This window comes from Scylla paramamosain, chromosome 1, assembly GCF_035594125.1.
Source record: "Scylla paramamosain isolate STU-SP2022 chromosome 1, ASM3559412v1, whole genome shotgun sequence".
NCBI classification, from domain to species: domain Eukaryota; kingdom Metazoa; phylum Arthropoda; class Malacostraca; order Decapoda; family Portunidae; genus Scylla; species Scylla paramamosain.
Window position 1 is genome coordinate 40020518 of NC_087151.1, and position 17612 is coordinate 40038129.

Below are 17612 nucleotides of genomic sequence, written 5' to 3' on the forward strand. Positions count from 1 at the left end.
TTCTTATTATGTTCAGCATTTATTTTTTTTTTCTATCTGTGTGTGTGTGTGTGTGTGTGTGTGTGTGTGTGTGTGTGTGTGTGTGTGTGTGTGTGTGTGTGTGTGTGTGTGTGTGTGTGTGAATGAAGTGACTTGTTCAGAATGAGAATGGTGTCCTTTCCTTCTGCTTGGCTTGAAAACTACATCTCTCTTCACCTGCTGCTTCTGTGTGGTTGTTTAGCTATGAATGAGAGATAACTTGACTTATTACTTGACAGGTATTTTATAAAGCAAAATAATAGAAGACAAGTTTTTTTGGGGCGGGGGGAATGAAATATAAAAGTCAGAGATATTTTTGTATGGAATTTTTGTGGATGTTGTATTCATTCTTCACACTTGTTGCCTGATTTGTACATAACTACCTGGAGCTGCTGCACATCTCTGTCATCTGTTACCCTGAAATTAATAAGCTCAGTTTCACAAGTCTATCCCTTTCAGGTTTGGATGTATATATCCTTGATTGTTGTTGATATTGATGGGAGTATTCATGTATTTGAATTGTTAGTGCAGTAGTATTGACTGAGAATCCCTTATCTTAATTGCTTAAAAGTTCAAGCTTTCTATATTGAAGCTCTTTTTTGTATCCTATATATTTTTGAAAACAAACTCACTACATGGACTACATGGTTAAAGAATTATGGCAAATCAAAACATCAAATTTATTGTCTGTACAAAAGCATTTCAAAATACTTAATGTGGTGATGTTCTGATATTATGCAGTAACATAAGTGAGTGGAATGTGTTGGTGGGAGGAAACATGATATGAATCAGAATCAGAAGTACTTGATACTTCTTATGTTTCAGCTGATGCCCTCCTTAGAGAATATACTACAATTCATCAGCAGTAATTAGTTAGTCATATAATATATCTGTCATATCATCATGAAAATTTTAATATGTTGTAGGTAATGCCAGCACTTGAAGACTCTGGATTTTAGGTTTCCTGATTTTCTAAAATTAGATAAGGGATTCTCACCCTGCAGCATGGTGAAAGGCAGCAGAGCAGACAGGTGCATGGCAGCATCCAAGGGTGCTACATTAAGCTTCTCACATGCACCAGTAATTGTTGGGTTTCTCACCACATTAGTTATTCCAGTACATTTCTCTTTATTTCTCCTGTTGCAAGTTGATATATAAGTCATAATTGTGTCTGATAAGTTGTTCTTTCTCACTGCTTTTAAATTAAGGAGTCCTTATAATGATTTCTTGAATTCAAAGAAAATAGTAACAAGGGATTTTAAAATAGTGTACAATGTATGTATATGATTATTTCCTTGTATTTTTCAAATAAGGTACTTTCAATAATGATGTTTTGATGCACCTTCTAAATGAGAATTCCTTTAAACCAGAACTGGATATCTGTTATGGATGTAAGAAACTAGCTCAGTATATAAAATAACAAAGAAATGGTTTATCTCAAAGAGTAGAAGGATAGAAGACTGAAAGGAATAGAATGTGCAAAGGTGAAATGAGTGGATAGGAGTGTGTGAAGACTTCCTGTGATAAGTAAATGGACAGATAGTCAGACAGTTATGTGAACAAGGAAGAGAAACAGACAGAAGAGAACAGACAGGGAGAGGAATCTGGTCTGGTGATTCTTATTTCAGTAAATGCCTTGAGAAAAAAAATGTTGAGGCCCATAGACATCAGGTATATCAGGTGCCTTGTATTTGAGATGCATAGTTTTGGATATTGACTAATGTACATTGCAGATGAAAAGTTAAATGTGGTTAACAATATTGACAAGATATCCACTAACAGTTATCACAAACATGCATTGTGGCTTTGACTTGATTAGGCAAAATGGGGATAAGTATTGTGTACATGTCTGTTGTCTCTGTGTCTTTGTTTTTTTACAGTGGGTAGACCAATTGATTCAGGAATAGAGATTTTAATGTCTTGTTTATTACCACTGATTTTATGGTCATTCTGATTTATAAAATATCAGAAAGAGAAAAATTCACACATCCTTTTAAGAGCTACACATTTATGTATACTCAGGGACACTGAAGGCCATATAGCCATTTAAAGAGGCAGTTTGATATAGTTGGTAAATGGTACATTAGCACTATTTAGTCTCCTTCATGCCTCATAGCTTTTTGGTCTTGACTAATCCTTCTCTTATTCTAAACATCCACACTCACATGTAAGATTCCTATCCAACTTATTCAATTTTAATTTTTTAAATATTTATCTATATTTATTTTTGCAAAATTATGGAAACTCAAATGCAGTAGCTACAAACTACCTCTTAGTAGAGGTACATAAGTTGTAACATGTTCACTTGGAATGTCCAGTAAATATGAAGAAATGCAACAAAAATGCACAATAATACAAGTGTAGAAGACCAACGCTACCTTCAACATTGGATGCTTGCACCACACTGCTCTCCTGTAGCTAGTGCTCAGAGACAAGAGTGCCACATAGACAGGTGTTCATCCTACAGATAATTGACACATGAGAATACAACAGGAAACATTCCAGAGGATCTAGTCTTGCCTGAGTCTCAGGCATTATTCATTATCATGCAACTATAATCAGGCATCAGGTTTCAACAAGGTGTTTTTTTTGAGAGCCATTAATGATGGTAACAGAGTCAGATTTTGTTTTTGTAGCTCTTAGAACTTCTCCTTGTAAAAGTTGTCTTTGTTTTGGTCCTCACTTTTTTGTTACATGGAAAGAATGGAAAACTATTTTAAAGGAAGGTAACATTTTTGTATAGGAGGAACACCACTGTTACTTGAGTGGAAATTGTACACTACTCACCATTTTTTATCTTGATGTTTGAAAAAGATAATTTATCCAGGAGCAAAGGCTTAAACAGTTGTCTCTTTGTATAGGATAATTTTGGAAAGGTTTGAAGATTTTGTTTTTAGCCATTGGAAAGACTGAGAGCTCCATCACTATGCTGGCTGAGAAATTGATCCATGAACTTCAGCCTAAGTTAGTTTTTCCCCTTCCTCTTCAGATGGCACTTTCTCGGCGGCGACCTCTTCCTCGGATTCATTTTCAACATCCTAATTATCTGCAGGCGTGTACAGTCAAAGGCAGAAGTATTGGACGCAAACCAGGCTATCCTTATCCACCGGTAACACTTCCTCACAGGCCCAGGAAACAGCCACTGTGCCATTCTCTTGCTAAGGAGAAGACTGGTTAAGGCTTCTTCATGAGCCTGAAGATGACTGTGTTGTCTTTGCAAATGATGTGCTTCATTATTCCACACAGAACTTTTGAAAACAGAAACATTGACTTGAAGTTATAAGATGTTGATAATGTACAGAGTATTGGTCACAACAAGAAAGTGGATACAGCCTTTTGGAATTCAACACTTTTAGGATGCGCCTTTTCTCTCTGATATTTTTCATTGAACATCATAGCAGAGACAGCTTTGTCACCATGTGTCTTACATAAGCACTTTCTCTTCCATGGGCTGAGGCACAAAGAGATGAAATCATAGAAGCAGATATTATTTTTTACCACACACCAATCTGGAAGTCATTCCTCATTGTTGCCAATATGCTCCTACAGGTAAAATTGGTTATTTTTTTTAATATTAAGATTTGAAGTTTTGATATTCCCCATATAATCAATAAAATATGAAGATGCTACAGAGTAGTGATGTAATAAGCATTGGCAACATGTGGGAAGTGTTGGTCTCAGCTCCATTCTCTTGCACCTAGAGCAGCAGTTTAAGCACATATCCCCTAAAGTTTAGTTTTTTTTCTTTTTGTTATTGTAAAATTATGCACCTGTAGCATTGTTACAGCACATCTTCATTTGACAGATTTTCCTCCCATTTCAGGTTAAGCGAAAATTGTTTCGTGAATCCACACATGAGTCTGTTGTTGCACCTCCCAGGCACCACACCAGTATTGCTCTGCACATGGCACCACCTCTAACATGCACTCTTACTGCACTTGTGTACTTTAGCTGCCTGCCTCACTTTGTATATACTATTATCAGTGTATAGGCTTAAGAATGTGTGCAAATGCTTCAGATTTAAGACTGAGGTAAGAATGTAGTGAGATATAACTTTTATTTTATTTTTTGCACAGGATATTATTTAATTGTTGTTTTGTTTTTTCCTGAATGTATAAAGGCCATCCAACTTGGAGGGCATTTTTTTCTATTTCGTGTTGAATATGTCAGTGTTTAAGGAAGACATTTTATTTTGCGTCACGGTATTGATTGATTGATATACCAAGAGGCCCATCACAACTTTTGTGAAGGTCTTCATGAACATCTTGCATACATTATGATGTGCTTTATTAATCAGCTTTTTACTTACTTTTTCAGGATGCCATGGAACAAGATATAGAAAGTACTGTGTCAGACTCAGTGCGACCTCACATCATTGTGATGCTGACTGACGGTCAACCTACTGTGGGTGTCACTTCTGAAAACATCCTCCTCAGGAATGTGAGAGAGAGAAACAAGGAGAAGGCAACAATATTTTGCCTCGGATTTGGCCCTGGAGCTGATATGGAACTTCTTGAAAAAATATCCCTCCAGGTGAATTGAAGCACAAGTTTCTGGTACCATAAAAAATTGTTGTGTTATCTTTGGGAGATCATTTTCCCTAGGCTGAAAATCATTCCATTAGAAAAGTGAAAGCATAGTACAGGTTTAGTGATAGACAGTCAGAGTCAACTAAACACCATATGGGTTGTGGCAATTATTGTGGCTTGATTGGTAAAGGTTCTTGTACTTTGAGTATTCTGCTATGGATTAAATTCCTAGGCACTCATCTTTCTTTGCCTGCTTAACTACTAGAATCTTTTTTTCAGTGTTTCAGAATGCAAGTTCAGACTATATAGGGTTCTGTAATGGAGGACAGGAAGCACATGACTTATTGCCAGTCTGTACAAATATATGTTTTCATCTGATAAGGTTGCATCTTATTTTCATTGTTTGGGTGTCATCTTTACTTTTAGAAGTTTATATTTACTCCTGTTTATGATTATTCATTTTTACATGTGATGAATATATGCTTGGTTTTCTTCAGAACCATGGCAGTGCCAGGAAGATATACGAAGACAGTGATGCAGCAGACCAGCTGAAAGGCTTCTACCAAGAACTGTCTTCCCCAATCCTCCTTGATGTGGACTTCAGTTATTCTACTGATGCTGTTGTGGTGAACTCACTCAGCAACACTCACTTCTATAATTATTTCAGTGTAAGATGCTACACCAAATCAAGCTATGGTGTCAGTAATTAATGCTGTTGCATACTTCTGCAATTGTATGTGAATGTTTCTGTGTGGCTGCTTGTAGTAGCAGCATAGCCAAAATGTATGTCTTGGTGATCACTTATAGCTCAATTGATAATGAGTTATGAATCTTATGTAATGATTGGGAGCACAGAGACCAAAAAAAATTACCTTGAGAACTAACAGTTGTCATGGCCTTGACATCTGAGATGCTGTTTTCTATCCTCCCAGTCATGGGTTTCATCTCCAGTCTTGTTTAAAGCCTATCATGGCATAAGATTTATCCCACTTCCTCCTAAATTTTTAAAGACAAAGGGATGCATTACACTTGAATGTACTGTCATGGGTTCGATCCCTGCCTGCTCCTTTTTGCCACTTAGAATAAAGGCATTAAATTGTTAATCTAAATCATTCATGAGTGTTTTAAGAATTAACAGTTAGAGCTACTACATAACATATGAATACTTTGTTTGTTAGTGTGCTAAGATTTAATAATCTACAGAAGTATCACTAAGAACATTTTCGTTATATTATTGACCTGATGACAGTTATTCTGCATCTTATTCACTGATTATTTATGGGGCAGGGAACAGAGTTGGTGGTGACTGGCCAGACTCATTCCACACAGCAGAGCATCAAGGCCAACATCACTGGACAGGGCAGGAATGGGGAGTTCTTCATGGGAGTATCTGAGTGGAACAATGTTGTTCCACCAGATCATCACCTTTTGAATCACCTCCACTTAGCACCTACTCCCAAAAACTTTATCAAGAGGCTTTGGGCATTCCTGAAGATCAAGGTATAAATGATATGATGGTAAAAACATTATATTTTTAATGTTTCAGCAAATCCTCATAAGAAAGAAACTGAAAAGGAAGAGGACTCCTTCACCCTTGGGTCATCCATAAAGAATTGTAGTCACAATTATGTGACCTCTCACAAAATATTTTATTAATGTCTCATTCCATTTCTGCAAGCTGTTTCAAGACAAGTGTTTTCTTGTGCTGATGAAAGAGACATTAATAACACTTCCATCTGCTTTATTATTTATGTAAAATGTATACTTGTTTGTGTCAAAATGAGGATTTGGTGTTTTCTAGTTTTTTTTAACTTTGTCTTAAGTATACGAGTAGTCAGGTCTTTTTCTTTACTCATTAATAAGCAGAAGCTTTTACTGTCAGGCTTTGTGATCCTTTTAGTCAATGAGATCTGTGTTGGCTGAGCTTGCTGTGGTGACAGTCATTCCAACCATTCTACTTTTTTCTACCTTCTGAGATGATCAGCAGAGGCCTGTGGTTGTGTGCAAGTTGTAAATGTTTCTGGGAGACTAGTCTTAATATGCATCTCTCTGGAGATGATTAGGTTTTGATTGACAGTTATTTGGACAGCATATACATACACAACTTATGTTTACGGTACTTTTTTAAAGTTTCTGCCAGTTAATAAGCATTGATCTGATTTACCTTTATTATTTGAAGAACCTGCTGAATGAGGAGAAGGCAGCTCGAGGTGTCCACGAGAAGGCATCAGCCCAGAAGAAGGCTCTCAGCATAGCATTAGAGGTGAGGAATTTCAAATTTCACAAAGGTACACCACAGAATGCCTAATTTCTGATCTATCCCTAACTTCAGAATGGGACAGAACAAACCTTGTTTCTTTCAATTCTTCAAAAACCGAATTCCTTCACTTATCTACTTAACATAACCTTCCAGACAACTATTCACTTCTTTGATGATACACAACTTTTCTCTTTTCTGCATTAAGCAATCTTGATTTGTTCCTCACTAAAACTCTGTTCTGAAAATTATATATTTTTTATTTTGCTTCTTATTTTATTTATTTATTTATTTGTTTATTTATTTATTTATTTATTTATTTATTTATTTATTTATTTATTTATTTATTTTTATTTATTTATTTATTTATTTATTTTTTTTTTTTGTCAAAATAATAACTTCCAAGAAATTGGGCGTTCTGTGTCATCTCTGCCAGTTTTTTGTCTTATAATATGCAAGAGCCTTTTTCATCCTTATATGTGCATATGGGGGGGTCCACTCAACACAATTCATATAGATAAGGTAGAGTCAAGAGCTTTTCACCTCACTGATCTCCTTGCTTTGACATTCTCACTTCACCACAATGTTGCATCTCTTTGCTATGTTCTACTGCTATCTTTTTGCTGTCTGCTTTTTTTTTTGCTAACCATCTCCATTACTCATGCTGTCTTGCTGCAGAAAATTTTGTACTTACTCATCTCTGTTTTGTCCACCTCTTTTATGGAAGAGTTAACCAATACCTTCACTCTCTCATTTCTCTCTGGAACTCTCTGCCTGAATATGTGTTCTCCCTTTCTTATGACCTGACCTTGTTTGAGAGATGAGCTTTGAGATTCCTCTAAATCTGAGTTGATTCTTACTTTGAAATTTTTCCTTATCTTTTTGGGAGAGACAATTAGTAGGCCTTTTCCTTTTTCTGAACATGTTTTTTAACCTTGGTTTGCTTTCCTTATGCATAGATGAAATAAATAAATAAACGTGATTTTTTTTTATATGTATAGTAAATGGAAAAGCAATCCAAAGCCTAAATGCAATGGATTTTCTTACAGAATCACTTTGTCACACCACTCACCTCACTGGTGGTAGTGCAGCCAGATGGAGAAAACTGCAAAGACTATGAAGAGGATGATGAAGATGAAGAAGAAAGTATGAGACGAAAACCTCTGCCATCAAATGCTGCTGATAATACCTCATTTCTCAATTTTCAAGATTCTGTTGCTCAAGGATTCAATCCTGCCACAATACAAGTAAGTTATGTATTTTATTATAACCAACTGCTGACATTATAAATTTGTGTATTGCAATGCAAATATTGGCTGAATTGGGCAGGAAATCAGTTGTACACTTCTATGTCTATGCTTTATATACTTTTGTGATTTTTCTTTTCATTTCATAACACATTTCTGTGTTACAGATCCGTGGTGGTTTGCTGACTTCTGAATATGACTATGATGAACATGCAATGGATCATAATAATATGCGTCTTGCAGAAGGAAATTACATGTCAAGTGCATCCAGGATTTCAAGTAACAGCTTATGTGTCTTGCCTCTTTTGGTATTACTTTTGCAGTTACTAAATCAGGTAAAAATACTTTTTGTTTCTTAGCAGTAGTGTCTTAATGTTAGTGACACATTATATTTGAAAAAAAAAAAATGGAATGATATAGATACCAAATGGTAAATGTTATTTTTTATGGGAGCAGTAAAAGGCTTTTATAAAGGAAAGCAAGATGTGTTTTTATACAAGCAAAGTGAAAGAGAGATATTTTCTAGTCCAGATGGGGTCTTTAAATAAAATATGTGAATGTATCAAAGATGCTTGATATTTTCATGGATGACATGATCAGGAGAATGAAGTTTGTGATCTGGGACCAATTGGAGAAAATGGGAGATGAGTCATTTGCTGTTCACAGGTGATGCAGCTTTTGTGATAGATATTAGGATAGATCTTTGAGGGTGGGTGAAAGTAAAATATTGAAGATGAATATGTATAGCAAGAGCAAAATGATAAGATGCAATAGAGTTTGTTCATCTTGGATAATTTTCAGTGATGGAATGCTGGGGCATATGCTACAATATAGATAATTGTTATTGGGTATTGGGTAATTTGTAGGCAGAATACTGTGGTCACTTAATACCACATTTTGTTGATCAACATTCATATAGCTATTGTTATCAGCTCTCTTATGCTTTTCTTCCCTTTCTTAAAGTGGTCAGCTGCCTTTTTCAGTGTTGTGATGTCTTTTCTGCCTTTTACAAGAAATACAGTGGTGTCTTGACTTATGAGTGCCTCAACTTACAGGTTTTTTTGAGATATGACCTGTCACTTGGACAATTTTTTTGCTTTGAGTTGCAAGCCAAAATCTGAGATATGAGCGAGCTTCAGATACTCAGCCACTAGTTGGCACTTGGCACAGCGAGCGCCACAACAATTGCCCAGCATTCCTTTTCTCACTTGTTCATTTCACATGTTTTTATACAACATTTGCTATTTATAAATACATTTTTTCTTATGGTAAACGCTCATTATAACGAATGCATATGAAGAGAGAAAGAGAGAGAGAGATATGAATTGTGGCTATGTGATGGCCTGTGAGGAGACCTTGACAGTGGCTGGTGGTGCATCTCTCTCTCTCTCTCTCTCTCTCTCTCTCTCTCTCTCTCTCTCTCTCTCTCTCTCTCTCTCTCTCTCTCTCTCTCTCTCTCTCTCTCTCTCTCTCTCTCTCTCTCTCTCTCTCTCTCTCTCTCTCTCTCTCTCTCTCTCTCTCTCTCTCTCTCTCTCTCTCTCTCTCTCTCTCTCTCTCTCTCTCTCTCTCTCTCTCTCTCAGATGAGTTAACACACACACACACACACACACACACACACACACACACACACACACACACACACTGCATAGTGTAGTGGTTAGCAGAGTTGGCTCACAACCAAGGAGGCCCAGGTTTGACTCCTGGATGCGGCGAGGCAAGTGGGCGAGCCTCTTAATATGTAGCCCCTGTTCACCAAGCAGCAATTAGGTACAGGATGTAACCTGAGGGGTTGTGACCTCACTGCCCTGGTGTGTGGTGTGTCAGTGATCTCAGTCCTACCCAAAGATCAGTCACTATGATCTCTGACCTCTTTCCATAAGAGAATGGCTGGCTGGGTGACCAGCAGACGACCGTAGGTGAATCACACACACACACACACACACACACACACACACAAACATGATAAAGTTCCACATAAAAGACTATTGTGGAAGATGGAACATATAGGAGGACTGAGAGGGACAATGCTAAAATGGATGAGAGACTACTTAAAGGATAGAGAAATGAGAACTGATCAGAAACACCTGTTCAAGTTGGAGTAATGTAACAAGTGGATCAGTGTTAGCACCCATTACATTCCAAATATACATCAATGATATGCGGTTATATCAATGATATCCAGTTATATTAATCTGTTTGATGATGATGCAAAGTTGTTAAGAGTAATAAAGAGCCATGTTGATTGTATAGAGTTGTAAAGAGATACTGACAAGATTTATGGATGGAGCAAGAAGTGGAAATTGGAATTCAATGTTAAGAAATGCCATGTGATGGAATTGGGAAAGTAAAAGAAGACCTGCATGGGACTCTAAAATGGAGGAAAAAATAATAATGAGGAGCAAGGAGGAAAAAAGACCTAGGAGTGATTTTTCAAGATACCTTGACCCCAGAATAGCATATGAATGAGATATTTGGCTCAACATACAGGATGCTAACAAATATTAGGGTGCCATTTCATGACATGGATAAGACTATGATGAAAAAATTATAGCAACTATGCTACATCCCAGACTGGAATATGTAGCAGTGGTGTGTTCTCCGCATATGAAGAAAGACATAAAGAAGCTGGAAAGAATTCAGAGGGCAGCTACAAGGATGGTACTGGAGCTGAAAGACCTAACGTAACGAAGAGATGTTGAAGTAAATGGGACTGCCAACTTTGCAAGTTAGAAGAGAAAGAGGAGATCTAATAACGACGTATAGAATAATTAACTGCATTGAGAAGATAGACAAGCAGGATCTGGTGTTGCTGGAAGATGAAGCTGCACAGACGAGAGGGCTCTCAAAGAAGATCAGGAAGAGTCAGTGTTTGAGGGACATTAAGAAATACAGTTTTCCACATAGAACTGTGGGTATCTGGAATGGTCTAAATGAGGAGGTTGTTACAGCACCAATTGTGCATAAATTTAAGAAAATTCTGGATAAATATAGATATGAAGACAGGAAACTATGAGCCCCACTCAAACCCTTTATTATACAACTAGGTAAATACACACACACACACACACACACACACACACACACACACACACACACACACACACACACACACACACACACACACACACACACACACAGAGGGAGAGAGAGGCAGGGAGGGAAAGAAGGAGCATTGTATCACAGCCACAATTAATTTCTCGAACATGCAGTTGACTGTGTCAGCCAACTCTCCTGTGTCTTAAGACCTAGGATGTTCATAAAATAAAGCAGGCATTTGATAATTCTGAAATGCCGTAATTGTGGAGCCTCATAAAATAAAACAAGTGTACGATATCTTTAAAGGGGTCATTATATCCAAAATTAATTAAACAGAGGTTTGTTATATTGACAGTTTACTGTATTAAAAAACACGTAACAAAAAATTTGGATGGTTTTTTGGGGGCTGGAACAGATTAATGGCATTTCATTTAATCTCAGTGGGGAAAATTGATTTGACATACAAGCAAATTGAGTTATGTGCCCTGTCATGGAATTAATTAAACTTACAAATCGAGGTACCACCATACATTATTTGTAACAGCTGATGAGTGTATTTTTTTTTTTCTCACAGATAACAACAGCACAGGTCCACTCAACAGTCAAGTGACCCACCTCTGGTTACAGTGGCTCCTGATCACACTGAGACAGCTCTGGCTCTCAACAGAGTCAACAGGTAAAACTATCCATAAAATCATTGGCATTTAAATTTAGAAAGTATATATATATATATATATATATATATATATATATATATATATATATATATATATATATATATATATATATATATATATATATATATATATATACATACCTGGATTCATTATACTACCATGCATCAGAACTTCAACAAAAATAGTATTTACATTCATTGAGAATGTCTTTCCTATTCTAAAGTTATGGGATATTGATGTGTAGACAGTAATTATGGAAACAGTTTACTCGCAATGGTGACTCAGGTGAAATCTCAATGCACCATTCAAGAAAACATTGATAGCTGGAGTGTCAAAGTGTGAAGATTGTTAGTCCTTGTTCATAAATATTTTGAGAGTAGATGCTAGTTGGTATTTGTAGTTATAAGTACATTTGCAATGTGCCAAGGATCACAGTATGAAAACTGCCTTGGTCGTGAAGCTCTTTGGGAACAATTTGTAAGGTAGTTTGCTGTAGCTGGCAGTGGTGAGGATTACTTCTAGAGCCTTTGCTAGGAAGACTTGCCATTCCTGTGAACAGGACTTCAGCATTTTGATGATGTGGGTTGTTTTTTAAAGCTACTCTGAATTTTGAATTGATATTGAATATAAAATTACTTTTATCTTATGTCATCATGATTCATGTGAACTGAAATGTGCTGTGGTTGGCAAAATGCAAAGAATAAGGAATATTACAATGATTTGTTATCATCAGAAGCCCTTTACTCATGGTAGATGACATGCACACAACTTTGCTTTGTCAATAGATAATTTGAATATTTTTACATTGATGATGCATTTTACTGCCCTAGTTGGTTTCTAGTTCTCAGTCAGTGGGTGTTTGTCATCAGCACTTGATAGTTGGTACATTCTCAGTACATATTACAGAATAAATTGTCATTGATATTCATAAAAAAACTGATTACTGTGAAGTCACATACAAGCATCTTATGTACTCATTCTGCAGCGCCTAACATTTATTCTCTGGCAATCACAAAGAAATTAAAGTAAAAATATAGTAGCTGCTTATTTATTTTTCTTTGTTTATTTCACAAATGTAATGCATCAGATACAGCCTCTGTTAACAAAATGTTATGCATTCATATGATATTCTACTGAATGAAATAAAAGCCATATCTTGACATTTGCCCTTTAAGGAAAATATCAGTCTGGAATACAGATAGATAAATTAAGATGTACTCAGTATGACTTATTAACAAAAAGCTTTGTGCTCATTCTTCTTGGTCACACTCATTCATTTACTTATGTAAAATTTTCTTCAAATCTTATTCAGTCAAGAAGTTGATATGGCATGCCATCATTATTAGGTAAAAAGCAGGTAGAGATGCATGGATGATATATGAGAGACTTGAAATTGTAGCTGCCAGCAGAGTTGATGGATCTGTATGGTATATGCCTACATGCTGTATACATAAATAGTTACTCTCTGTTTATGTTAACCCTTACAATTCCTATGGTCTCATATATAAATAAAAGTGTGTACACTAAAAATTTAGTCATATGGATAGTTGAAAAAAGTCTTTAACAGTGCCTTTTGCCAACCACTGTACTTTATTTAATACATTTGGCTACAGCATGAAACATTTATATATGTAATGGGTTCCTTGTGGGCTTCATACACAGTGCAGAAGTGAGATCTAAAGTTAAGCTTTAGGACATTCATTATATTTTGTTATTATATAAATTTATATTCTAAACATACAAAACATTGGCTTATGCAACTTACTTAGATGTTATTTTGGAATGTTGTTCAAATTCTTGTTAGTTTTATACTTGAGCAAAGAGAGAACATTTCCCTGACTACCTAGTTACCTTCAGTGGTCTGTTATGGTGTGAGAAATTGATATTGTGCTAATGCTGAATTTTCTTGTGCTAATGCAAAGCTAGTTTTCTGGAAAAAAAAAAAAAGTTAAAGAGGGAATTTTAAATGATAATGGTTTGAATATAACACCTCTCATTTTGCTGTCTTCGGTAATTGTAGTAATTTCCTGTGAGAAACTTTTGGCAGCATAAAATTTGTATTGACAGGTCTCTGCTTTGGTTATTTTGAAACTTATAGGTTCTTTACATCTAAATATTACCATATGCTGTTTTGTCATGCCCATTTATTACCAACTGATAAAAACATGGACTTAATTGAAATTATTTTCTGTTCTAACTTTTAAATGTTAATATTCACATTTAATTCATTGCAGTTCTGTTCTCAAAGTACGTGTGTATATGACCATCAGTAACTGCACAGTCTCAATTTAATTTCATATACTTAAGAATGTTTTAAAGTTTAAATACTACATCATTGTAAATAAAGTAAACTTTACAAACTAACAGAACTTGTATTTGAAGGAATGGTTGGAATAGAATTTCATGCATGGTGGACAAATATTTCTTGGGAGATGAATGTTACTTGTTGTTGCAGTACTGTAGGAGAAGTAGGCAGCTAGTAGAGTTCTGAGCAGTAAGCAAGAAAGCTGAACCTCAGAACTACATGACTTGACACAATGAGTGGCAGGAAGTGTCCCTGTGTCTGACGGCCTGAAGTGTGTGTCCAGTGTGCAAGGCAAATGATACAATAGGAAGTAAGGAAAAGTATTTTCTGGAAAGGTGTTTGTGACAGTGTACTTGTGGTGCAGTAGAAGGTACTGAACAACATTTATGGATATGGTGACTCACTAGAGCCACATTAGCAGTATCCTTCATATACACAGCTAAGTGTATATAAGTTGTATTATCAATTGCATTTCCTGTTTGTGAAAATGAAGGTCTGAAAATATAATTTTAGAAATCCTGGATTCTTGAATTAACATCTGCTCCACAGAAAAAAGAGTTAATGAATACAGATCAGCAGTTCTCAAGGGCATGAACTGTACTTCCAGGCAATCGTAGGCAGGTTTTATATGAGGTTAGAATTTGTTTCTGAGGAGAACGACATTGAAGGCTTCCATATTAAATGATCAGTAGAATGTTTAGCAGTTTCCTTTTAGACCTATGAGAGTAGATTTCTAGCTTTTGGTTTAGATTATCCTATGGTTAATGGTCATTTCGTTTGCATTTTCTTACCTAGAGTAGGCTGTCTTTTTCATTTCATTATTGCACTAAGTTCTCCATTAGATGGAATAAGTGGTACAAAAAGTGTTCCGTCTATTGGAAAATTCCAGGTTTGTGAATAGCCCATTAGTCAGAATATGATGGAAGATTTTGGGAGTAGGTCATTTTTATGTAATCCTGTATATATAACTAGCACTGTCAACTCTCTTGTGGCTTTCCTGAATCTCAAACCACACAACTTTCAGCATGATTAGTGCACTTAATTAATCAGCAGTAGATTGGGTAGAAATTTATCAGACAGTAGTGGGAGAATCAGACCAGATATTTTCAACTGCATTATTGTTGTCCTCCACCATGAGTCAGATTTCAGTACCTTTATGAGACTGCACACATGCTTGACTTCAGTTACAATATTTTAAGAGCAAGGCAGCTCAGGAAGCACATCTCTTAACCACAATGAGCCAGGCCATTGTTGGTGCCTGCAAGTGCCACAGAAGTTATAATGTGCCATTTTGATATCCTTTCATTGTACAGAATTGAGTTTCATTTTTTTTTTTTTTTTATATAGCTTCATTATTTAGAGATGCTGTGAAAATTACTATCAAAGCTGTAAGATACAATCATGTAATGGAGACAGGATGTTAACCAGGAGCTGAACCTGGAGCAGCAAGTAATGGATATGAATAGGATCATCAAACCACAAGTGACCACTACCTGCTGTCCAACAGGATTTGTTAGTCCATTGTCACATCACTGGTAGTTTGTATTAAAGTCAGTTGATCATCCAAAGTTGTTACATTTCACTAAAGCTCAAGTCTGGCTTGGGTGGCTGGATTGCAAGGATGCAGCTTAGATTATGCTGTCAGGTAGTAACACGCCTCCTGTTATTGGTGATGCAAAGGAGCCAGTTGGATCTGTATCAGGCAATGTTATAACCTTGATGTCAAGTCAGTCTGGCTTTGATTATGGAGGTTATATTGGTGTTGCTAGATCAAAATTGTTGAATATTTTTTTAAGATGATTAGGAAGGAGATCAGAAAATTTCTAAGTAGCAGAATCTCTCCCAAAAATCTCCTAATGCATTTTTGCCCATCCAGAGAGAACTTAGTGTATTATTACTTTAGTTATTATGATTATTACTATGGTGTGTGAGTGTGCAGAGTTGCCCTCATTCAGATCAAAGTTTCAGCTTGAGGGGGGGAAATTAATACTTGTGCTTTACTTTTAGGAATAATTTTATATGACTTTGCATAGCTGAAAATGTGAAGTTATTCATACTCCTTACAATAAGCTTTTTTTATTAATGATAAAGTTACTGGTGTCCTATATTTTCTTAATAATCAATTTGAACACCAGTAGCTTTATGTACTATTTGTGTGAGTTTCTGAGATGATGAAATTTAAGATAAGTAATGTGCCACTATGTTGAGTCTGAGGAACACACTCCCTGTTCAAGGGGTGAGGAAGCAACATTGCTGTTCCACCCTTCACTCAGTCCACTGATAAAAAGGTGTACCAGAAATGTAACTTGCATCTAGTGGATGTGGAAGACTATGACTAGAAATAAAAATGTTCATTCTAGATTATAATGCAATATGTGTTTTATATTGTGCCTCATGTATTGTGAAAAAATGTGTAAGTTTTTATTATTACTGTTACACTTTTATATTACTTCCTTTTTGTCCTACATATTTATCTTGGTTGTATATCTGATGTTTATCAATGGACTGTTAATGATCCTTTTGCTTATATATATATATATATATATATATATATATATATATATATATATATATATATATATATATATATATATATATATATATATATATATATATATATATATATATATATATATATATATAATTTTTTTTTATTCTTTATTTATTTATTTGCAAGGTTTAATATATAATTGAACAGAGAGCAGTGAGACACATCAACACACAATCAGTGTGAAATCTGTCCTCAGATGTGTGATGGGTGCCAGTTGTTACCTCACAGTGGTGGTTGGACATGGATGAAAAAGAATACTTACATTGTAATGAATCAGACAGATGATAAGTTTAAATAAGCCTTTTTCTTTGAAGACACTCTCATAAGCTGGAAAACCCACACACACCCACTGTGCCACAGCACCCACAACTCACAATCACACAGCAGTATAGCCACACACAGGCACTGAACCTCACATCACCCACTCACAACTGCAACTTGAGCTTGGTACCCCTTGTTTTTTTTTTTTTTTTTTTTTTTTTTTTTTTTCCACTGCACAGTTGCTGAAGACACCAGCACTTTGTTTAAGAGTTGGTTGTTGACATTTGTAAGAAACACAGAGATCCTTATCCTTGAAAAAAATAAATAAAAAAATAGCATCTCAGCCTTATTATAAGGGTGAGTTGATTATAACTGACATGTGGCATATTAATAGGAAAGTTTCAAGACCAGATGAAAGGATGTCATGACTGTTTGTCTCATAATAACATATATTAATGTACACTAAAGATGTGAAACAACATTCTAGGCACATTATCAGGGATTATGTCATGACAAAAGAGTTTTGTCTTTTTTGAGATTGTTAAATTTTTAATTCTTATAATAGATAGGCAGGTGTGAGTGTGTGCAATGAGATTGTTCATGTATGATTCCTGTGAATTCATCTTGATGACTGAGTGCATTTTATTTTAAAAGAATGTGGAGGATGATGCACTGAACACAAAGATTGTCCCTGGTGAAAATTGTGTGTTTTGGTATTTGACATACTTCT

At 35.6% G+C, this 17612-nt stretch overlaps 1 protein-coding gene across 1 annotated transcript in view; it reads left to right on the top strand.

The window, feature by feature from the left end:
• The window catches only part of LOC135105480 (inter-alpha-trypsin inhibitor heavy chain H6-like), a 181651-nt gene extending 165209 nt beyond the window's left edge, over positions 1–16442 (top strand). The window contains exons 8-15 of the mRNA XM_064013609.1: positions 3008–3127; positions 4336–4551; positions 5045–5215; positions 5835–6047; positions 6727–6810; positions 7854–8051; positions 8219–8386; positions 11663–16442. Coding sequence (XP_063869679.1) covers positions 3008–3127; positions 4336–4551; positions 5045–5215; positions 5835–6047; positions 6727–6810; positions 7854–8051; positions 8219–8386; positions 11663–11698 — 1206 coding nt within the window. The 3' untranslated portion in view covers positions 11699–16442. The remainder of the gene's footprint in view (positions 1–3007; positions 3128–4335; positions 4552–5044; positions 5216–5834; positions 6048–6726; positions 6811–7853; positions 8052–8218; positions 8387–11662) is intronic.
• The last annotated feature ends 1170 nt before the right edge of the window (positions 16443–17612 follow it).